General features: G+C 48.9%; 1 protein-coding gene across 1 annotated transcript in view; it reads left to right on the top strand.

Moving 5' to 3' along the window:
- CDH23 (cadherin related 23) overlaps window positions 1-20,556 on the top strand; it is a 408,054-nt gene that overhangs the window by 227,082 nt on the left and 160,416 nt on the right. Inside the window, exon 14 of the mRNA XM_060092078.1 lies at window positions 13,033-13,097. Coding sequence (XP_059948061.1) covers window positions 13,033-13,097 — 65 coding nt within the window. The remainder of the gene's footprint in view (window positions 1-13,032; window positions 13,098-20,556) is intronic.

The raw sequence follows: 20,556 nt of genomic DNA, 5'->3' as shown, positions 1-20,556 counted from the left end.
AAGCAAGTCTTTATAAATGAGATATGCTGCTCTCCTGTCAGGGCATTTCTCAGTCTGAGTTAGAACATTCTAAATACCGGAGGCGGGATGGGCAGAAGAGTGAGTGAATCCAAATGTCTGTGGACAGAGGCTGTTTCTCGGGCGTGAATGCTCCCAGCACACCCTCGCCAGCCTGCACTGATACACAAAATCTGATTGTCTCACCATCAAGCCCTGGGCTGGACTGGCCCATGTGAGTGAGGGGCTGGGGCTGTAGCCCTCTGCTGGTCTCAGGATCATGGGTGATTTATAGTTCCTTTGTCTGACTTTGACCTTAATTTCTTCTGTCGTTGTGGGGCTGTAAAATTCATTAGGGACATGCAGGCGGAGTGATGGAGATGTCAGGCGGGCAACTGTGTGGGTATTTAATCTATCAGATGTGTGGCTTGCCATTTAGGGAGACAACAGGAGGATGTGGAATCAATATGGTTCATTAGTGAGCTACGCGTGATGGCCGAATCGGAGCCCGCCAATGGCAGCAGGCACGGGGGCCATGCCACCCAGCTCCAAGTCACCTTGAGTGAGGATGTGTCCTGGCACATGGGTGGGGACCAGTCCCCACCCAGGTACCTCTCCTCACCTTCCCACTAGGCCTGGAGCTGCCTGTTGCACCCCATGGGGGCAGGGAAAAGGAGGGAGGGGGTCAGACTCCAGGCAAGGATACAGTGGTGAGGGTCCCACAGTGGGGAGAGGCGTTCCCAGCCATGGTTTTGCTGCATCCCCAGGGGGTTGATTGGACTGTCTTTTCTTCCTCCTTCCATCTCCTCTGCACACAAGGCCCCACTTAACTGAGCCTCGGCCGCGGTGTCTGTCCCCACATCTCTCTGGCACCCTCCCCTTCTCATCTTCTACCACATAATCCCAGCCTGATAACTGGCCCCAGATGGGCCTCGAGTCCCTTCTGACTATGAACATCTCGTTCACCCCCAGCCACCTTCCTGCATCCCTGGGAAAATGGCTTTCTTCATCCCACTCTTCTTTGTTTGATGGTCAGATGTGATTTTTTTTTTTTAAAGGCACCCAGTTGAGTCTTCCTCACATCCAACGGCATAAAAGAAGGGGCAGCATTGTAGAAGGGCTAGGAGCGGGATTTTTTCCTCTTTGATTCGTGTGTGCGAGTGTCAGACAGACGAGGGTTCGAGTCCCAGCTCTGCCAGTGACCAACTGCAGGACCCTGAGCCCGCTAACAGCCATCCCTGAGCCACTGGCCACTCTGAGCACCTTGAGGGCCAGGAACATACTGCCAGGCTCACTGTTGCATGTCCATTGTCCAGCCTGAGGCTTGTGTCTAAGGTCTGGCTCTCCAGAAGCAGACCCTGAGACAAGGACTCAAGGACCGGCAGTTTACTTGGGAGGTGACCCCAGGAAACTCAGGTAGGAGCAGGAGGTGAGACGAGGTCACTCAAGGGGGCGCTGTGAAGCCGGTTACCGTGGGGGCTTCTGGAACTCTGTCCGCTGGGAAATCAGCAGGAGGGCTGTGTCTGAGCTATCCAAGCTCAGGGCAAGGAGGCTGGGGTATTGGTCCATCGACTCCTAGCCCCCATTGAGTGGGGACAGCTTCTGGGGATGTGGACACCGCATCATTCCAACTGCTCCCTTGAGAAGAAGGCTCACAGGCCAAGGGAGGCATGGACGATTCCACTAAAGCAGCCCCTGGTGTGTGGAGGTGGACACAAGGGGTCGTGTGTGGCACCACCAGCTTCTGCCCCAGCTGGGAACTTTCCACACGCATAAGACAAAGGTAGTATTAGTACTTATCTCCTGGAGTGGGAGTGGAAATGAAATGTGCTAATACATGTAGATTTCTTGGAATAAATCCTGGAACCCAGTAAGGACTAAACAAGAGTGAGCTGCTGTTACTGTTTTTGCAGTCATATCAGCTGGAGTTGCTTCATCTGTAAAATAGGACTGTGACCCCATCTTGCTGGTTGCTTGCAGGATTAGGGACAAATTGTGTCAAGTTTCTCACACAGTGGCAGGCCAGGCCCGTAGCTTGACACTCAGCAAGGTAGTGATTGCGCTTATCCTATCCCTCTGCCTCCGGGAGACCCCACGCTTGTCCTGCAAGCCGGCCTGGGGGCCACCAGGCAGTGCCAGGCGTGGGGCGCAGGCAGCTGCGGCCACCCTGACAGCCCTTGACGTCCCGTAATTGCTTTCCCGTGACAACTCCTTTAAGCATAGAGCCGCTGGCCAGAGCAATTTGCTCCCCATCAACTTTTGTTTCCAGGTTTTAAAATAAGATAGAAATAAAGAAGGGGGTGGAGGAGCCCAAGAACAACACTGTGTCTGCAATAACAAGCAAGCCGGGGACCCCACACCTTGAGTGCACCTGTCAGCCCAATTCTCATCCCTCCTCCCCAGCCGCAGACTGACACGTTAATAGGCGGGCCTCAGGTCTGGCCCCCAGGAGCACCCCCTCCGGTAAGGCTCAGTGCCACTTCCCCTCCCCCTCCACCCGGCCAGCTGCTGGCACAGCCCAGGCGGGAGGGCCAGGCTGAGAGAGGGCTTAGCAGGAGCGTGTCTGCAGAGGACTGGAAAGAGTGAGTGGTTAGAATTGGGGGTGGAAAGACACGTACTGGCTCCACTTAGCGGCTCCTGTGTGCCAGGCACTGGTCTAAAGCACCTTGCTTCAGTACCTTCTAAAATCCCCACACCAACTCCATGAGACAAGTACTGTTATTAGCCCCATTTTACAGATGAGGAAACTGAGGGTTAGAGTGGATGTTACTGTCGTTGTTGGCAGATGGGCCAGGAGAGGAGGTCAGGGGCCACAGAGGCTGGCCCACATCAGGCCTCAGGGGCATGGCAAGCAGTTTGGGCTTTGTCTTCAATGCCCCGGGAGCCTTCTAAGCTGGAGAATGGTGTCTCGTGTGGTCAGACATCCCCTCTGGCCCTGGTGGAGGATGGGCTGCTAGCACCAGAGGAGGAGCGGGCAGATGGGTCAGGAGGCTGTGCAGCACATAGGCTGTGAAGCCCAGTGTCTTCCTCAAAGTCCCACAGCTGGATGGTTGGGCAGAAGCTGGACCAGAACCCACATCTCACGCTCCCATTTTGAAGGGGTTTTCATGACCCTACACAGAGCCACAAATCCTTTTGAGGCCCTTGGTGCCTGGTCTTGTACTGTGCCTCCCAGGGAGAAGCAGGTTTCTGACCCTCCAGGGGCAGAGAGCCCAGTAGACATAGCAGAGAGACTTTACTCACATCCCACTGTTCGCTGACTCCCATAGGGAAGGTGGGGCTGAGAGAGATCCTGAGGCCTTCTCTGCACTCAGTACTATGACCGATGAGTGATGCGGCATGGGCATGCGTGATGGAGTGGTGGCCACCCACCCCAGGTCCACGATGGAACGTGAGGGAGCCCCACCACCCACCGAGTCCCCACCATTTCCTAACTGCCCTCCCACTCGGCAACTCACCTGACCGTGTGCTCTGAGCCTCTGTCCCCAGCCTCCCCAGTAGCACCCTTTTGTCCTAAGGCCTTCTGCACACTCAGAAGGCCAAGAGCAGGACCGAGGGCTTTCCTGAATGCATCTTTCTTCCTATGACCCGCAGCCTCCCCGGGATCTCTCCTGTACCCTCTGCTTCACTCCCTGGTCCCACTGCCCACCTGGAGCACTCCTCTTCTTATCCCTACATGAAGTCCAATGGGAGGCATTTCCTTACAGATGCTATCATTTCTTCTCCCAGGAGTGTGACATCCCCCCTGGCCAGGGACCTCCAGGAAGATGCTCAGAGCAGCAGCTTCCAACCAAACCTTATTTTGCCCACCCAGCACTCACCATGCCCTCACCCATCAGCCCTGGCTTCCTACTCAGATTAGATAGCTTCCTTCTGAGAGGACGAGGGAAACTGACACACCGAGCATTTGCCCGGAAGTGTGGGGCAGTCCAGATGATATTTCCTGGCCATTGGCTTCTACCTCGCATCCTAGAGAGAAGCTGAAATCCTTGTCCACAGCATGGGAGGGAGTGTGGGAACAGGGGAGAGGACCGGGCCCCATGGGCCTAATCAGGCCAAGTGGAGGTCACCCCAGCCTCTGGGCTACCAGGTTCCTCCAGAGGAGTACCTCCTGCCTCCTACTGGCCTCCCCAGAGCTTGCAAGAGTGCAGTTAATCTCACATAGTTTAAGGGGTTATTCAGAGGGGCTCAGCGAATGATGAATGTGGAAAGCACTACCAGTGAAGCACCGGGGCTCCGTGGAGCTGTTTAAAAATGCATTCTCCCATGTAAATTTCTGCTCCATCAATCCTTATGACATGTCAAACATTGCTATTGTTTCTTGAACAAATTGTACCGTGTGCCCTTCTCTGCAGATTTGTGCACGGGAGCAGAACTGCTCGCCGGTGCCCGCTGCCTGCCACGGTTGCTGGGACCCAGGGCTGCTGAGAAGGCAGCTGGGCCCGCCTTGCTTCAGAGCAGAAGCCCCGGTGCGGGGCATCCGGGCGAGCGTGCGTGACGGGGGTGTGGACGCCGGCGGGGAGTGACTGAGTGCGTGCCTGCCAGCAGCCGGCCTGCAGGGAGAGGTGCACAGGTGGCTGGGGAAGGGACGTGGAGGGGCCCCCGGGGCTGAGGCTCGGGTGGGCGTGGGGGCTGCTCGAGACTGAGGGTGGGTGCAGATGTACATGAGTTTCTGCGTGTGAGTGCATAGCGGGATGGGGTCCACCTGAGCCAGACAGAGGAAAAGAGAGAAGGCTTCTGTGAGAGTATGTGAGGGTGGGGGTGGGACAGGGAGGTATTAGGGGCTGCCTAAGACACAGGGAGGAAGAGAGAGAGAGAGAGAGAGAGAGAGAGAGAGAGAGAGAGAGAGAGAGAGAGAGAGAGAGAGAGAGAGAGAGAGTGTGTGTGTGTGTGTGTGTGTGTGTGTGTGTGTGTGTGTGTGTGTGTGTGTGTAGAGAGAAGTAGGTAGGGAAGCGAGAGGTCACAGGTGGACAAAAGAAGACACAGGGCAGGACTTTCTAGCTATAAGGAAGGGTACAGGGTGTTTAGAAACCTGAGAGAGGAGGGCGTCTGGCCCAGGGAGGGGATCAGGGAACCAGAGTGCGGCAGCGGCATCCAATGAGCAGCAGTTGGAGGCAGACCCGGGAAGAGGCCAGAGCAGGTGGGGGTCAGGTCGGGGCATAAGGCCCAACGTCAGCAGATGGGCGTCTGCACGGCCATGACGAGGGACAACAGGGAGGTGCAGGAATCCATGGGGATGGTGTGTCACCAAGGCAGATAGCCTGTAAGGGAGGCCCCTGGTTCAGGGCAAATGAATGGAAGAGGGTGAGAGATGGCCACTGTTCATCGTCAAAACAGGCTGGGTCAGAAGGGGGCTCTTGGGAGGAGACAAAGAGACAAGAGGACCTGATCGCTGTTGAAATGGTGGATTCCTGGGAGTGGGCATGAGATGTTGTGATGAGCATCAGAGGGCAGGGAGCTGGGCTGAGCATAGAGCCCTGGCATCCAAGTTGAAGGAAGAGCTATATCCACAGGGTGCCGGGTGAAGAGCCCTGCAAGGGTCAGATGGGTGCCCACAGCCAGCCAGGCTGCCCCGGCCTTTAGCAGGTGACAGCCTCCCCCAGTCTAGGCCCTGAGCCACCTGCACACACCAAGACCAAGCTTGGGTGGGAGGGGATTGGGGGGAATCTTTGAGGATGAAGGATCTTGGCTAAGGGCCTGCGTCCTGGGAAATGACATCCAGGGACCCCTGCATCCTCTGCTTATGGGCACAACCAGAATTGCTGGAGCCCACCCACTCAAGGCAGAGGCTGGGGGCAGAGCCTGTGACAAGAAGGAAAAGACTGCCTGTTGGGGCCTCATCTACAGGGTGAGTACAGTGACCTGGTAGGAGCACCCTGGATCCCATGGCTGAGCTCTCAAACTGCAGGAGGATGCCTCTCCTCCAGCCCCACCAATGGGGGAGGGGAGTGTTTGAGAGCACCTGCCTTGCAGTTGACTGTATTGGGTTCATGTCCTGGTACCGTGGCTGTTTGACCTTGGGCAAGTTGATTGACCTTTCTGAGCCTCAGTTCCCTCCATCTGTAAAATAGAAGTAATACTGGTGCTTCCCAAAGGGAAGGACTTCCTGAAAGTCCTTCCCATAGGACTTTTGGGAAGATGGAGTGAACTAAAGCATGAGAAATGCTGGGCACAGTGCCTGACACTCTAAGTGCTCAAAGGGAAATGGCAGGGGGTCATTTGACCCCCTCCCACCCTATATAGCCAGGGGAAAGTTGGACGTTTCTGACATGAGCCTGGCTGGTCTGGGGATCTGGCTATTCCTCCACTGCAGGCTCACCTTGTCTTAACCTTTGGAATTTTCCCCCCCGCCGTGTGTATTTATTTTTTTCTTTTTTGTCAGCAGAAGAAAATTACACTTTTGCCGGCATTGTCCATCACGGAAATAAGCACTCACGGATGCAATTATAAAGGCCCAAATGAGGGAATTAGTTTTGCTGGTAATGCCAGTGTTGAGGAGAATCGGAGGAGATGCCTTATAAATCAGGCGCTGGGCAGCAGCCAGTCCCGGAGGCACCCTCTCCCATGAGCTGACCACAGGGACAGATGCTGACCCGCTGGCCGGTCTTCCTGGGCTGCAGACGCTTCCGCTGGGGGAGTCAGAGATGTTCTGAGCTGCCTCCGGGCCTCAGTGAGAGCAGTTCTCACCAGGACCTCCCAGGCTTCTCAGTGTCCAGCCAGTGACTGTCCTGTAGACCCAGATACACTTTGCCAAAGGTCTTCTCCAGGACTAGTCAACCTAAGATAGCAACCCAGTCACCTGCTAGCCCATTTTCTGCTGTATTTCCCCACAGTTCTTACCACTGTCTGAAATTGTTATTTAGCTATTTCTCTCCTCCATTATTGTCTGTCTGCCCTTTCTGATCATAAGTCACATTCCAGCAAGGGCATTGTCATGCTGATGGCTGTGGCTTCAGAGCCAGGCACAGTAGCTGGCACATTGGAAAAGCTCAGAAAGTATTTACTGAGCACGTGACTGAGCGCGAGTCTGATCATCATCTTGGTGAAGGTTCTTTCTGTGGTGTGCCAGACGCCCCCCCCATCTGCCCCTCCACACCCACGCTGTCCTTCTCACCTGCTCTGCACGTGCCTGCAGCCTGACAGTGAGGGCCGTTCAGTGAGTGTTCCCCCCACCCCCCATCCCACCTGCCTCTAAGGTTTGGCCAGTAGGGAGCTTGGACGAGAGACCTGAGCTTGGGAGACTTACTGGAGATGCTTTATAAACCCCAGCCCTGCCTCCTGGGCAACCTAAGGAGCCCCATTCTGGCTGCTCACGGCCCACCAAGGTGTTTGCTGATGGGGGCACTAGCCCCCCAGAAGGAAGGTCATGCTGGCCCTCAGTGTCTGGCAATGGAAATCCCAGATTTTACTAAATTTGGCGAAGATTTTGAGCCCTGTGCCAGGCACAACACAGGATACAAAAATAAGTTAGGTACAGACTTGTCCGTCAAGGGGAGGGAACGGGGCATACACAAGCAGGTTTCAGGGACAGCAGACTGCTAAGTATCCTAAAACAGGTCCAGCCAGGGGCTCTCAGGTCAAGAACAGCTAGCAGCCAGGGAGCTCCCTAAGGGAGGGGGCATTTGGAGGGGTGGGCAGCAGTTACAGAATGAAGGGATGATGCAACCAGGCAATGAGAGGACAGTTTGGGTGCCTCAGGGAGAGATGGGTACAAAATCGCCAAGGCCAGCCCGGCTCTGCAGAGCCTTGACGACAGGTGCTGGTCTGAAATTAATTCAGCCACAGTGGGGAGCTAGTGAAGGTCTTTGAGCAGAGGAGGATCATTGTAGCCATTGGTTTTGACTTCTTACCCCTGGGCATCTTATGAGAGTCATGGCAAGTAGCAAAATGTGCTACTGTGTACCTGTGTGTGAGATTCTAGCCCAGGTGGAATAGTAACAGGGACACAAAAGCATCAGAGAGGGGGCTGGCAGCACAGTTGAGGTGCCCACCTGGAACCCTGGTTTGGCATTTCTTAGAGTCGCCAGGTACAAATGAGAGTCAGCCAGCCTGGCCAGCTGGGCCGTCCCCTTCCCCCATCCCTGTAGCCATCTGACTGGCCTGCGAGATCCCAGAAGTGACCCTGCAGGGAGACAGAACGTCCCAGAACGTGGCAGGAGGAAGGGTGTTCATGGCCTGAGGAGGACATTTGTTCTCTCTGCACAGGCCCCTGGTCACTTTTCAAACCCTCCTTCCTAAAGTGGGCCCGAGGGTCACTGTCTGGCACGTGATTCATCTGTTGATTTTTCAGTTGCTTAGGAGCAAAGCAGGTTCTGGGAAGGAGGTTGTTGTGAAAAGTGCTGTAACAAGCAGAGTGGGGCTGGGACAGAGACCTGCCTGGGTGGGACAGGTTGCAGGGTGGGTAGTGGAGCAGGCCCTGGCAGCGCCCCCTACTGGGCTGGCCAGCACGGCCAAGCGGCTCCTTGGCCTCCACAGGATGCTGCTCCAAGGGCGTATGCCACAAGCTGCTAAATGGTTTTCAACACAGGGATCTGGAGGCCAGCTCTGGCACTTACCAGCTGTGAAATCTTGGGAAAGTTCCTTATCATCCTGCCTCTGTTTCCTTGTTTGTTAAAGACAGGGAGCACAGGGTTCTAACAGTACTTGCCACGTATGGGTGTGGTCAGAATGAAACAGTATACGTACATATGTGGTGTGGATGTGGGCGCAGGTGTACCTGTAGATGACGGATATAGGAGCTTTCCTGAGCCGCCCTGATGTCCAGGCCCCGTGTCCCACCCTGGCTTCGGGGATCCGCAGCCTCCTGGGGTGGGAAACACATCAGCCCACAGCTCCAGCTCCACAGGGCGGTCACAGCTGGGAATATCACCAGCAGGGTGGAGCCCTAACCCAACCTTGGGGAGCCAGGAGGACAGGAGTGGGTGAGCCAGGTGGGAGAGGAAGGAAGCGATCCCGGCAGAGGGCGCAGTGTGAGCAGAGCCGGTCAGGCCCGGGAGCCGCACATGGTCCAGCCTGCACGTGGTCAGAGCAAAGGCCCAAGTACGGGGCTAAGAAGGCATGTAAAGGAGGAGGGCCTTCAGCACGGCCGCCTAGTGGGCAGATTTGCTGCCTTCTCTGGGCACAGGCCCCTATCAGGCCCCACAGCAGCCTGGCACTGGCCTGAGCGCCCCGACCAGGCCCTTTGTGTTGGTGCTGGCTGCTCCCACCCTGGCAGGCGCACAGAAGTAGCTTTTCGTCTTCATATTATTCTGCTTCGTGCACGTGAAAAATGAAAGTTCTCCCTCTCCTCTTCACCAGGCATACATATTTCATACGGTCATTAGACGGTGGCACTAAAGGACTCACAGATCTTCCCCGGTTAGCATCGGCGGCCTGGGCGGGCAGCAAGGGGCCCCTGGGGAGAGGGGTCACCGTGGGAACCATGGCTGTGCTCAGTCCACTCGGGGAGGGAGTGGGGACTCGGCAGGGGTGGTAGAGGCCAGCATCTGTCTGGAGAGAGAAGACAGTTCTGTCTTGTTCCCAGGGGCTCGTCACCTAACTTCCCTGAGCCTCAGGGTGAAGAGGACTGGACAGGGGGACCTCGGGGGTCCTTCACCCTAACAGTCCGAGTGCGATTCCATAGGGCACATAGATGTGGAGGACTTGTCCCCAGGGTCCCGATGTGACCTTCAGGGGCAGGGAACCCCCCTTGTGGCTTGGCCCAGCCCACTCTGCTCACCCCTCTGCCCCTCCTAGCCTCTGCCCTCCTTTTCCCTCTCTCCTTCTTTTCGCCCCTCCCTTTCCCTTAGAATCCGCTCTCCTCGCTTTTGCCCCCATCTCTCCACCACCCCCTTCTTACTAGAATTGGTTCCTTTATCTTCCAAGCATTTGTGAAGCATCTGCCATGTGTCAGGCACTATCCAGGCTGGGAGGTGAGCCTGGCAGACGCAGCCCTACCCTCTTTGCTTCCCCAAACCCTTTCCTTTGACAAATGAGGATGCCGAGGCCCCAGGAGGTTGCTGTTTGGTCACACGGTGACCTGGGCTGCTGACTCTGACCTGGAGCTAGGGTCTCTACATTACACTCACCCCTCGCCAAGGGGCTTGATGGCGTCTGGTCAGCTGCTCCCCAGACTGAGCTGCAGTTATTATAGTATAGTAATACCATGCGTGGTGGTGATCATTTGTTGGTGGAATGAAAGAGGACTTATGGGTGCCTCCCCGCCTTCTCTGGTCCCTGAAAGGGGAGGAGAGAGGTGAGCTTATCATGAGAAGTTTTGGTCTCCTCTGCCCTGGAATAACCAGACACCTCTCCTTCTGAGAACAAGTTCTCTTCTTGGTTTAAAAGCAAGAACACGTTGAGGCGAAGGATGTGACAAGCCGGCACTGGGTTCAAATCCTAACTTTGCCGCTCTTTTAGCTATGAAGCCTTGAGTGAGCTGTTCACTCTCTCTGTGCCTCAGTTTCCCCATCTGTAAATTGGGGGTGGTAGTAATAATAGCACCTACGTCATAGGGTCATTATGAAGATGCAATACGTGATAAGTGTGAGGAGTCGATAAATGCAGTTGTCGGGAAGAGTGGCTCAGGGCATGGGGGAGGGTCTGCCCTGGAATCGGTCCTGGGTTAGAGGGTGGGTTACATAGCTCGGCGTTTACCTTTCCATTTATTAGACACGCGTCCCCCGAGAACCTGTGATGCTCTTGGGGCCTGGCCAGGGCGGTGAGAAGACAGAGGTCCACACACAGTCTGCTGAACACAGTGGGGACACTGAATGGAACAGTGGGTACAAGAGCCTGTCCTTAAAAGCAGGCTGCCACAGCCCCTGGAATTGGCTTCCTTCTGGATAACCAAGTTTTCTGGATAACTGAGATCTTAACCCTTTGGGTATAAACACTTTTTTTCATTTAAATCATTTGGTATATATCATTTACTTCTCTGCCTTCCTGAATTCAATATACTGAACACAAATTGGCGTTTTCTTGAAATTCGGGTTTATCATAAAGAACACAGAATGGAATAGATTTCACAGAATCCAAGAACTTTAAAAGGAACCTCAGAAAATACTTAGTACCAAGGTATTGAGCAGGAGGAAATAGGGAGAGGCTGATCAACGGGTACAAACTTTGTTATAAGATGAATAAGGTCTGAGGATCTAATGTATAACATGGTGACTATAGTTGATAACACTGTACCGTACCATTGAAAGTTGCTGAGAGAGTAGAACTTAAGTGTTCTCACCAGACAAGGAACCAAAGGGTAAATCTGTGAGGTGGTGGGTGGTTAATTAACTCAGTAGTGGGAATCCTTTCCATTGTCAAGTATACCTCAATATAATATATTATCATAATAATTTTATTGTATAATAAAGTTATAAAATAATTTGTCAATTATACCTCAAAGCTAAAAGATAAAAATAAACAAAAATAGGTATTGAAACATATTTTTAGCAGCAGAACCTTTATCCAGTTGTGATCTTAGAGAAGCCCTGAGTGTAAAACAGATGACCCCAAGGTCAGCCCAAGGCCTTTCCCTCCAGGCTTCTGGTGGCAGGTAGCAGTTTGCCCAGCTCTAGGGCATGGCCTGGGAGGGAGCAGAGGTCGCAGTGCCTGGCACAGAGTACATGCTTACTGAGTAACTATTGAATGAATGCATGAATGGTGTCACTTAGTCTGCACTGTGGACTGTAACCATGCCAGCGACAATGCAGAAGCCCAGAGATTCCAGCCGCAAAAGCCAAGCCTCTACTATAACTACCATTGTCCTGGACAAGGGAGGGGTTGGAGAGGGGCCCCACGTAGGTGGCCTAAAGGAAGGAACCCTGGGATGGGAGTAGGGATCGCAGGTTCTGCCCCACTCTGCTTGAACCTGCTCATGACCTAGAGTGGTGACAGGGTTACACCAGACCTCACTGTGGTCTGGGCCTCAGTTTTGTGATCTGTGTGATGGGTAGAAACGTGTGCCTTCCTCATCATGTTGTGCCAGTTGTGAGGATAAAATGAGGTCTTAATAAACCCGGATGCCCTTTGACAATGTCAAATATATGATAGAGTGCAGGCTGGCAGCGGTCACCATTGTTGCCATCATCATCAGGCATAAGGCAGGCCACTCTCGCTCCAGTCTCTTTTGACTGTAGGTGATAGAAAGCCAACTTGGACCAGCCTGGATAAAAGAGCTCTTGTTGGACTCACAAACCAAACTGAGGTGGGAAGGGATGTCAGATTCAGGACTCCAGAACTACCAAGATCAGCCCCTCTCTTCATCGTCCCTACGCATCCAGCAACTGCCACTTCACATCGTCCCAGCTTCACTGCCCCAGAGGAAAGCTTTTATCCCCAGCAACAAGAAGAAGAATCCCAGGGAAGGATTCGAATAGGCCCCTGCTGAGGTCAGGGACCACTCCCAGCCTAGTCCCTGAGGTCACGGCACTAGGTCCCACTTGGACCACTTGTTCGAGCAGAGAGGGATGCCAAAAGATGGGTGGGGGTGGGCAGCAGACTGTTTCCAGCAGAAGAGGTTGCCAACCAGATGACAGTCTGCTTGATACATGCAGTGGATTATTCCCAGGGTCGAAGGAGGGGGAACACCAGAAATCCACCCAAGAGGCCTCCCCCACCAGGTACCACGTCTGACTTGGAGGCTTTGGGGACTGGAGGAGAGTCACCGGAGGAGGCCACCAGATGGTTGAACCCATCCCCACTTTTGTTTGAGATATTTTGTAAACCTACAAGTTGTGACCCCAAGCCACAGGTCTAGGGTCTCTCGCCCAAGCCCTCTGAGCATCTACAGAGAATGTCTGACATGAGTCCAGGAGGGGTGGTTTTGCAAAGTTAGAGATTTAGGTAGCAGACTGATCCTCCGGAACTGTGTGCTCCAGTATTAATTTAAATTGCCGTTTGTGACTGGTGAAAACATTAAGCAGCGTGGTTCTAGAAAATTCGGCCTGGGCCTGAGGAGCTGTGTGGGGGGAAGCATGGGTTTGCTGTGGACATTTCCTGCTGAGATTGGGAGCCTCGGCTGGTTCTGGCAGTAATGACTTCTTTTTCTTACCTTTGTAGGCAACAGACAATGACGTGGGCACCTTCGGGGAAGTCAACTATTTCTTCAGCGATGACCCTGATCGGTGAGCCCCTGCCCCTGGCCTTCCGAGGTGGCCCTCTGCCACTCAGCAGGCCCAGGACACTTCTTGGTGCCCAGGAAAAGTGCTGTGCCCCTGTGGCTAGGGAACTGGACTGTGAGTCAGAACTCATGGGCACTGCTGCTCGTTTGGCCCTGATTGTGGTACAGTGTTGCTCAAGTCCCCTAAACTCTCTGGGGCATAGTTTCTCTGACCTTCAAAAGAGAGCTTTTAGTTTGGGGAATGAAGAAGCTTTTTTTTTTTTTTTTTTTTTAATACTTTGCCTAATGTCTTTATTTTACAGGGGGGACATTTAAGCCAAGGGAGGAAAATAACCATTTTTACAAACTTTTCTGTGTCCTATTGTTCTGTTGTTGAAAAATGAAAATCAAATGACAGTAGATTTTCCCTTTTGCTTTAGTTTCTAAAAATAGCAGAGTGAAATTGTCCACACATAGTTCTTTTTTTTTTAGCTCTTCAATACTTTGTTTTAATTTAATTTTTATTTTATATTGGAGTATAGTTGACTTACAGTGTTGTGTTAGTTTCAGGTATACAGCAAAGTGATTCAGTTATACAAATATACATATCCATTCTTTGTCAGATTCTTTTCCCATATAGGTTATTACAGAATATTGAGTAGAGTTCCCTGTGCTATACAGTAGGTCCTTGTTGATTATCTATTTTATATATACTGGTATATATCTATTAATCCCAAACTCCTAATTTATCCCTCCCCTTATCACCTTTCCACTTTGGTAACCATGAGTATGTTTTTGAAGTCTGTGAGTCTGTTTCTATTTTGTAAATAAGTTCATTTGTATCATTTTTTAGATTCCACATATAAGTGATATCATATGATATTTGTCTTTCTGTCTGACTTACTTCACTTAGTATGATAATCTCAGGGTCCATCCATGTTGCTACAAATGGCCTTACTGCATTCTTGTTTATGGCTGAGGAGTATTCCATTGTATATATGTACCACATCTTCTTTATCCATTCTTCTGTCGATGGATATTTAGGTTGCTTCCATGTCTTGGCCATTGCAAATAATTCTGCAATGAACACAGGGGTGCATGTATCTTTTTGAATTATGGTTTTCTCTGGATAGATGGCCAGAGTAGGATTGCTGGATCATATGGTAGCTCTATTTTTAGTTTTTTAAGGATCCCCCATTCTGTTCTCCATAGTGGCTGCATCAATTTACATTCCCACCAACAGTGTAGAAGGATTCCCTTTCTCCACACCCTCCCCAGCATTTATTGTTTGTAGGCTTTTTTATGGCCATTCTAACTGGTGTGAGGTGATACCTGATTGTCGTTTTGTTTCTTCGTTTTTTAAATTTATTTATCTATTTTTGGCTGCATTGGGTCTTCGTTGCTGCATGCAGGCTTTTTCTAGTTGCGGTGAGCGGGGGTTACTCTTCGTTGTGTCGTGTGGGCTTCTCATTGCGGTGGCCTCTCTTGTTGTGGAGCATGGGCTCTAGGCACGCGGGCTTCAGTAGTTGTGACATGTGGACCCAGTAGTTGTGGCTCGCAGGCCCAGTAGTTGTGGCTCGCGGGCCTAGCTGCTCCGCAGCATGTGGGATCTTCCCAGACCAGGGCTTGAACCCGTGTCCCCTGCATTGGCAGACAAATTCTTAACCTCTGCGCCACCAGGGAAGCCCCCTGATTGTAGTTTTGATTTGCATTTCTCTAATAATTAGAGATGTTGAGCACGTTTTCAAGTGCTTTTTGGCCATCTGTATGTCTTCTTTGGAGAAATGTCTGTCTGATATTCTGCCCATTTTTGATTAGGTTGTTTGGGGGTTTTTGTTTTGTTTTGTTTTGTTTAATATAGAGCTGCATGAGCTGTCTGTATATTTGGAAGGTTAGTCCCTTCCCAGTGGCTTCATTTACAAATATTTTCTCCCATTCTGTGGATTGTGTTTTTATTTTGTTTATGGTTTCCTTTGCTGTGCAAAAGTTCTTTAGTTTAATTAGGTCGCATTTGCTTATTTTTGTTTTTATTTTCATTGCTCTAGGAGGTGGATCCAAAAGGATATTGCTGTAATTTATGTCAAAGAGTGTTCTGCCTATGTTTTCCTCTAAGAGTTTTATAGTGTCTGACCTTACATTTAGGTCTCTGACCCATGTTGAATTTATCTTTGTGTATGGTGTTACGGAGTGTTCTAATTTCATTCTTTTACAGGTAGCTGTCCAGTTTTCCCAGCACCATTTGTTGAAGAGACTGTCTTTTCTCCATTGTATATTCTTGCATCCTTTGTCATAGATTAATTGACCTTAGGTGCGTGGGTTTATTTCTGGGTTTTATATCCTGTTCCATTGATCTATGTTTCTGTATTTGTGCCAGAACCATACTATTTTGATGACTGTAACTTTGTAGTATAGTCTGAAGTCAGGGAGCCTGATTCCTCCACCTTTGGTTTTCTGTCTCAGGATTGCCTTAGCTATTCGGGGTCTTCTGTGTTTCCACACAAATTTTTAAATTTTTGTTGTTGTTCTGTGACAAATGTCTTTGGTAGTTTGATAGGGATTGCATTGAATCTATAGATTGCCATGGGTAGTACAGGCATTTTGATAATATTGATTCTTCTAATCCAAGAACATGGTGGATCTTTCCATCAGTTTCTGTCATCTTCGATTTCTTTCATCAGTGTCTGTATAGTTTTCAGAGTACAGATCTTTGTTCTCCTTAGGGAGGTTTATTCCTAGGTATTTTCTTCTTTTTGATGCAATGGTAAGTGGGATTTTTTCTTTAATTTCCCTAACTGAACTTCCGTTGTATAGGAACTTTAGTGTATAGGAATGCAACAGATTTCTGTGCATTAATTTTGTATCCTGCAACTTCACCGAATTCACTGATGAGCTCTAGTAGTTTTCTGGTAGCATCTTTAGGATTTTCTATGTAGAGTATCATGTCATCTGCAAACAGTGACAGTTTTACTTCTCCTTTTCCAATTTGGAATCCATTTATTTCTTTTTCTTCTCTGATTACCACGGCTAAGACTTCCAAACTATGTTGATTAAAAGTAGTGAGAGTGGGCATACTTGTCTTGTTCCTGATCTTAGAGGAAACGCTTTCAGCTTTTCACTGAGAGAATGTTGTTAGCTGTGGGTTTCTCATATATGGTCTTCATTATGTTGAGGTAGGTTCCCTCTATGCCCACTTTCTGGAGAGGTTTTTTTTCATATTTATTTTATTATTTATTTATTTATTTTGGCTGCACTGAGTTTTAGTTGTGGCACATGGGATCTTCATTGCAGCATGTGGGATCTTTTTAGTTGCAGCATGTGGGACCTTCTTAGTTGTGGAATGCAGACTTCTTAGTTGCAGCATGCAGACTCTTAGCTGCAGCGTGCAAACTCTTAATTGCGGCATGCGTGTGGGATCTAGTTCCCTGACCAGGGATTGAACCCCAGTCCCCTACATTAGGAGCATGGTGTCTTACCCACTGGACCACCAGGGAAGTCCTTGGAGAGTTTTTATCATAAACGGGTGTTGAATTTTATCAAAAGCTTTTTCTGCATCTATTGAGATGATCATGTGGTTTTTATTCTTCAATTTCTTAATGTGGTGTATCACACTGATTGATTTGTGGATATTGAAAAATCCTTGCATCCCTGGGATAACTCCCACTTGATCATGGTATATGATCCTTTTAATGTATTGTTGGATTTGGTTTGCTAGTATTCTGTTGAGGATTTCTGTGTCTATGTTCATCAGTGATGTTGGCCTATAATTTTCTTTTTCTATGGTATCTTTGTCTGATTTTGGTATCAGGCTGATGGTTGGCTTATACAATGAGCTTGGGAGTGCTCCTTCCTCTGCAGTTTTTGGAAGAGTTTCAGAAGGATAGGTGTTAACTCTTCTGTAAATGTTTGATAGAATTCTCCTGTGAAGCCTGATCCAGGACTTTTCTTTGTTGGATTTTTTTTAATTAATTTATTTTTTTAATGTTTTTGGCTGTGTTAGGCCTTAGTTGTGGCACATGGGATCTTTCATTGAGGCACAGGGTTTTCATTGCAGTGTGCAGGCTTCTCTCTAGTTGTGGTGCACGGGCTTCTCTCTAGTTGTGGCATGCAGGCTTCTCTCTAGTTGTGATGTGCAGGTTTTCTCTCTCTAGTTGTGGCATGTGGGCTCCAGGGCATGTGGACTCTGTAGCTGTGGCGTGCAAGATCCAGAGCGCATGGGCTCTGTAGTTTGCAGAACGTGGTCTCTCTTATTGAGTCTCACAAGCTCAGTATTTGTGGCATGCGGGCTCAGTTGCCCCGTGGTATGTGGGACCTTAGTTCCCCGACCAGGGATCGAACCTGTGTCCCCTGCATTGGAAGGCAGATTCTTTACCACTGGACCACCAGGGAAGTCCCTTGTTGGATGTTTTTAAATCATAGTTTCAATTCCAATACTTGTGATTGGTTTGTTCATATTTTCTATTTCTTCCTAGTTCAGTCTTGGGAGATTATACCTTTCTAAGAATTTGTCCATTTCTTCTAGCTTGTCCATCTTATTGCCATATAGTTGCTTGTAGTAGTCTCTTATGATCCTTTGTATGTCTGTGGTGTCCCTTGTAACTGCCCTTCTTCATTTCAAATTTTATTATTTCCAGCCCTCTTTTTTTTTTTCTTGATGAGTCTGGCTAAAGGTTTATCAATTTTGTTTATCTTTTCAAAGAACCAGCTTTTAGTTTCATTGATCTTTTCTATTGTTTTCTTCATGTCTATTTCATTTATTTCTGCTCTGATCCTTATGATTTCTATTAGCTTTGGGTTTTGTTTGTTCTTCTTTCTCTAGTTGCTTTAGTTATAAGGCTAGATTATTCATTTGAGATTTTTCTTTTTTCCCAAGGTAAGATTGTATTGCTCCAAACTTCCCTCTTAGAACTGCTTTTGCTGCGTCCCAGAGGTTTTGGATCATTGTGTTTTTTTTTTGTTGTTGTTGTTGTTGTTTTTTTTTTGCGGTATGCGGGCCTCTCACTGTTGTGGCCTCCCCCGTCGCGGAGCACAGGCTCCGGACGCGCAGGCTCCGGACGCGCAGGCTCAGCGGCCATGGCTCACGGGCCCAGCCGCTCCGCGGCATATGGGATCCTCCCAGACCGGGGCACGAACCCGCATCCCCTGCATCGGCAGGCGGACTCTCAACAACTTGCGCCACCAGGGAGGCCCGGATCATTGTGTTTTTGTTGTCATTTGTCTGTAGGTATTTTTTTATTCCCTCTTTGATTTCTTCAGTGACCCATTGGTTGATTAGTAACATATTGTTTAGCCTCCATGTGTTTGTGTTCTTTTTACAGTTTTTTTTCTTGTAGCTGATTTCTAATCTCATACCATTGTGGTCAGAAAAGATGCTTGATGTGATTTAAGTTTTCTTAAATTTACCAAGGCTTGATTTGTGGCCCAAGATGTGATCTATCCTGGAGAATGTTCCATATGGACTTGAGAAGAATGTGTATTCTGGTGCTTTGGGATGGAATGTTCTATAAATATCAATTAAGTCCATCTGGTCTAATGTGTCATTTAAGGCCTGTTTCCTTATTAATCTTCTGTCTGGATGATATGTCCATTGATGTAAGTGGGGTGTTATAGTCTCCCACTATTACTGTGTTACTGTAGATTTCTCCTTTTATGGCTGTTAGTGTTTGCCATATATATTTGGTGCTCCTGTGTTGGGTGCATATATATTTACAATTGTTATATATTCTTCTTGGATTGATCCCTTGATCATTATGTAGTATCCTTCTTTGTCTCTTGTTGTAACAGTCTTTATTTTAAAGTCTATTTTGTCTGATGTGAATATTGCTCCTCCAGCTTTCTTCTGATTTCCATTTGCATGGAATATCTTTTTCCATCCCCTCACTGTCAGTCTGTATGTGTCACTAGGTCTGAAGTGGATCTCTTGTACACAGCATATATCCGGGTCTTGTTTTTGTATCCATTCAGCCAGTCTGTGTCTTTTGGTTGGAGCATTTAATCCATTTACATTTAAGGTAATTATTTATAAGTATGTTCTTATTGCCATTTTGTTAACTGTTTTGGATTTGCTTCTGTAGGTCTTTTTTCTTCCCTTCCTCTTTTATTCTCTTGTGATTTCATGACAGTCTTTATTGTTGTGTTTAGATTGTTTTCTTTTGTGTGTGTGTATCTATTGTAGATTTTTGGTTTGCAGTTCCCATGAGGTTTTGATATAGCTGTCTGCATATATACAAGATTATTTCAAGTTACTACTCTCTTAATTTTCAGTGCATTTCCAATATGCTGCGTCTGTACTCTCCTCTTCTCATGAATGCTGGTTTTGATATCATATTTGTGTGTGGATGATTTCCTACCTTTCCTGTATGTTTGCTTTTACTGGAGAGCTTTCCCATTCATAATTTTCTTGTTTCTAGTTGTGGCCTTTTCTTTTCTGTCTAGAGAAGTTCCTTTAGCATTTCTTGTAAAGCTGGTTTGGTGATGCTGAATTCTCTTACCTTTTGCTTGTTTGTAAAGGTTTTGATCTCTCCATTGAATCTGAATGAGAACCTTGCTGGGTAGAGTATTCTTGGTTGTAGTTTTTCCCTTTCATCACGTTAAATATATCATGCTACTCACTTCTGGCCTGCAGAGTTTATGCTGAAAAATCATCTGATAACCTTATGGGAGTTCCCTTGCATGTTATTTGTTGCTTTTCTCTTGTTGCTTTTAATATTTTTTCTTTGTCTTTAATTTTTGTCAGTTTGATTACTATGTGTCTTGGTGTGTTCCTCCTTGGATTTATCCTGTATGGGACTCTGCATATCCTGGACTTGAGTGAATATTTCCTTTCCCATGTTAGGGAAGTTTTCAGGTATTATCTCTTCAAATATTTTCTCAGGCCCTTTTTCTCTCTCATCCCCTTCTGGGATCCCTATAATGTGAATGTTGGTGCATTTAATGTTGTACCAAGGGTCTCTGAGACTGTCCTTATTTCTTTTCATTCTTTTTTTTTATTCTGTTGCATAGTGGTGATTTCCACCCCTCTGTCTTCCAGCTCATTTATTGCTCTTCTGCCTCATTTATTCTGCTATTGATTCTTCCTAGTGTATTTTTCATTTTGGTTATTCTATTGTACATCTCTGCTTGTTCTTTTTTTTTTATATATAGCTGTGTTGGGTCTTCGTTTCTGTGCGAGGGCTTTCTCTAGTTGCGGTGAGTGGGGGCCACTCTTCATTGTGGTGCGCGGGCCTCTCACTGTCGTGGCCTCTCTTGTTGCGGAGCACAGGCTCCAGACACGCAGGCTCAGTAGTTGTGGCTCATGAGCCCAGTTGCTCCGTAGCATGTGGGATCTTCCCAGACCAGGGCTCGAACCCGTGTCCCCTGCATTGGCAGGCAGATTCTCAACCACTGTGCCACCAGGGAAGCCCTCTGCTTGTTCTTTAAATGTTCTAGCTCTTTGTTAAACATTTCTTGTATCTTCTGAGTCTGTGCCTCCATTCTTCTTCTGAGAT

This window comes from Mesoplodon densirostris, chromosome 1, assembly GCF_025265405.1.
Source record: "Mesoplodon densirostris isolate mMesDen1 chromosome 1, mMesDen1 primary haplotype, whole genome shotgun sequence".
Classification (NCBI taxonomy): Eukaryota; Metazoa; Chordata; class Mammalia; order Artiodactyla; family Ziphiidae; genus Mesoplodon; species Mesoplodon densirostris.
Note: the sequence above shows the minus strand (reverse complement) of the source record. Positions and strands in the feature narration are given on the sequence as shown.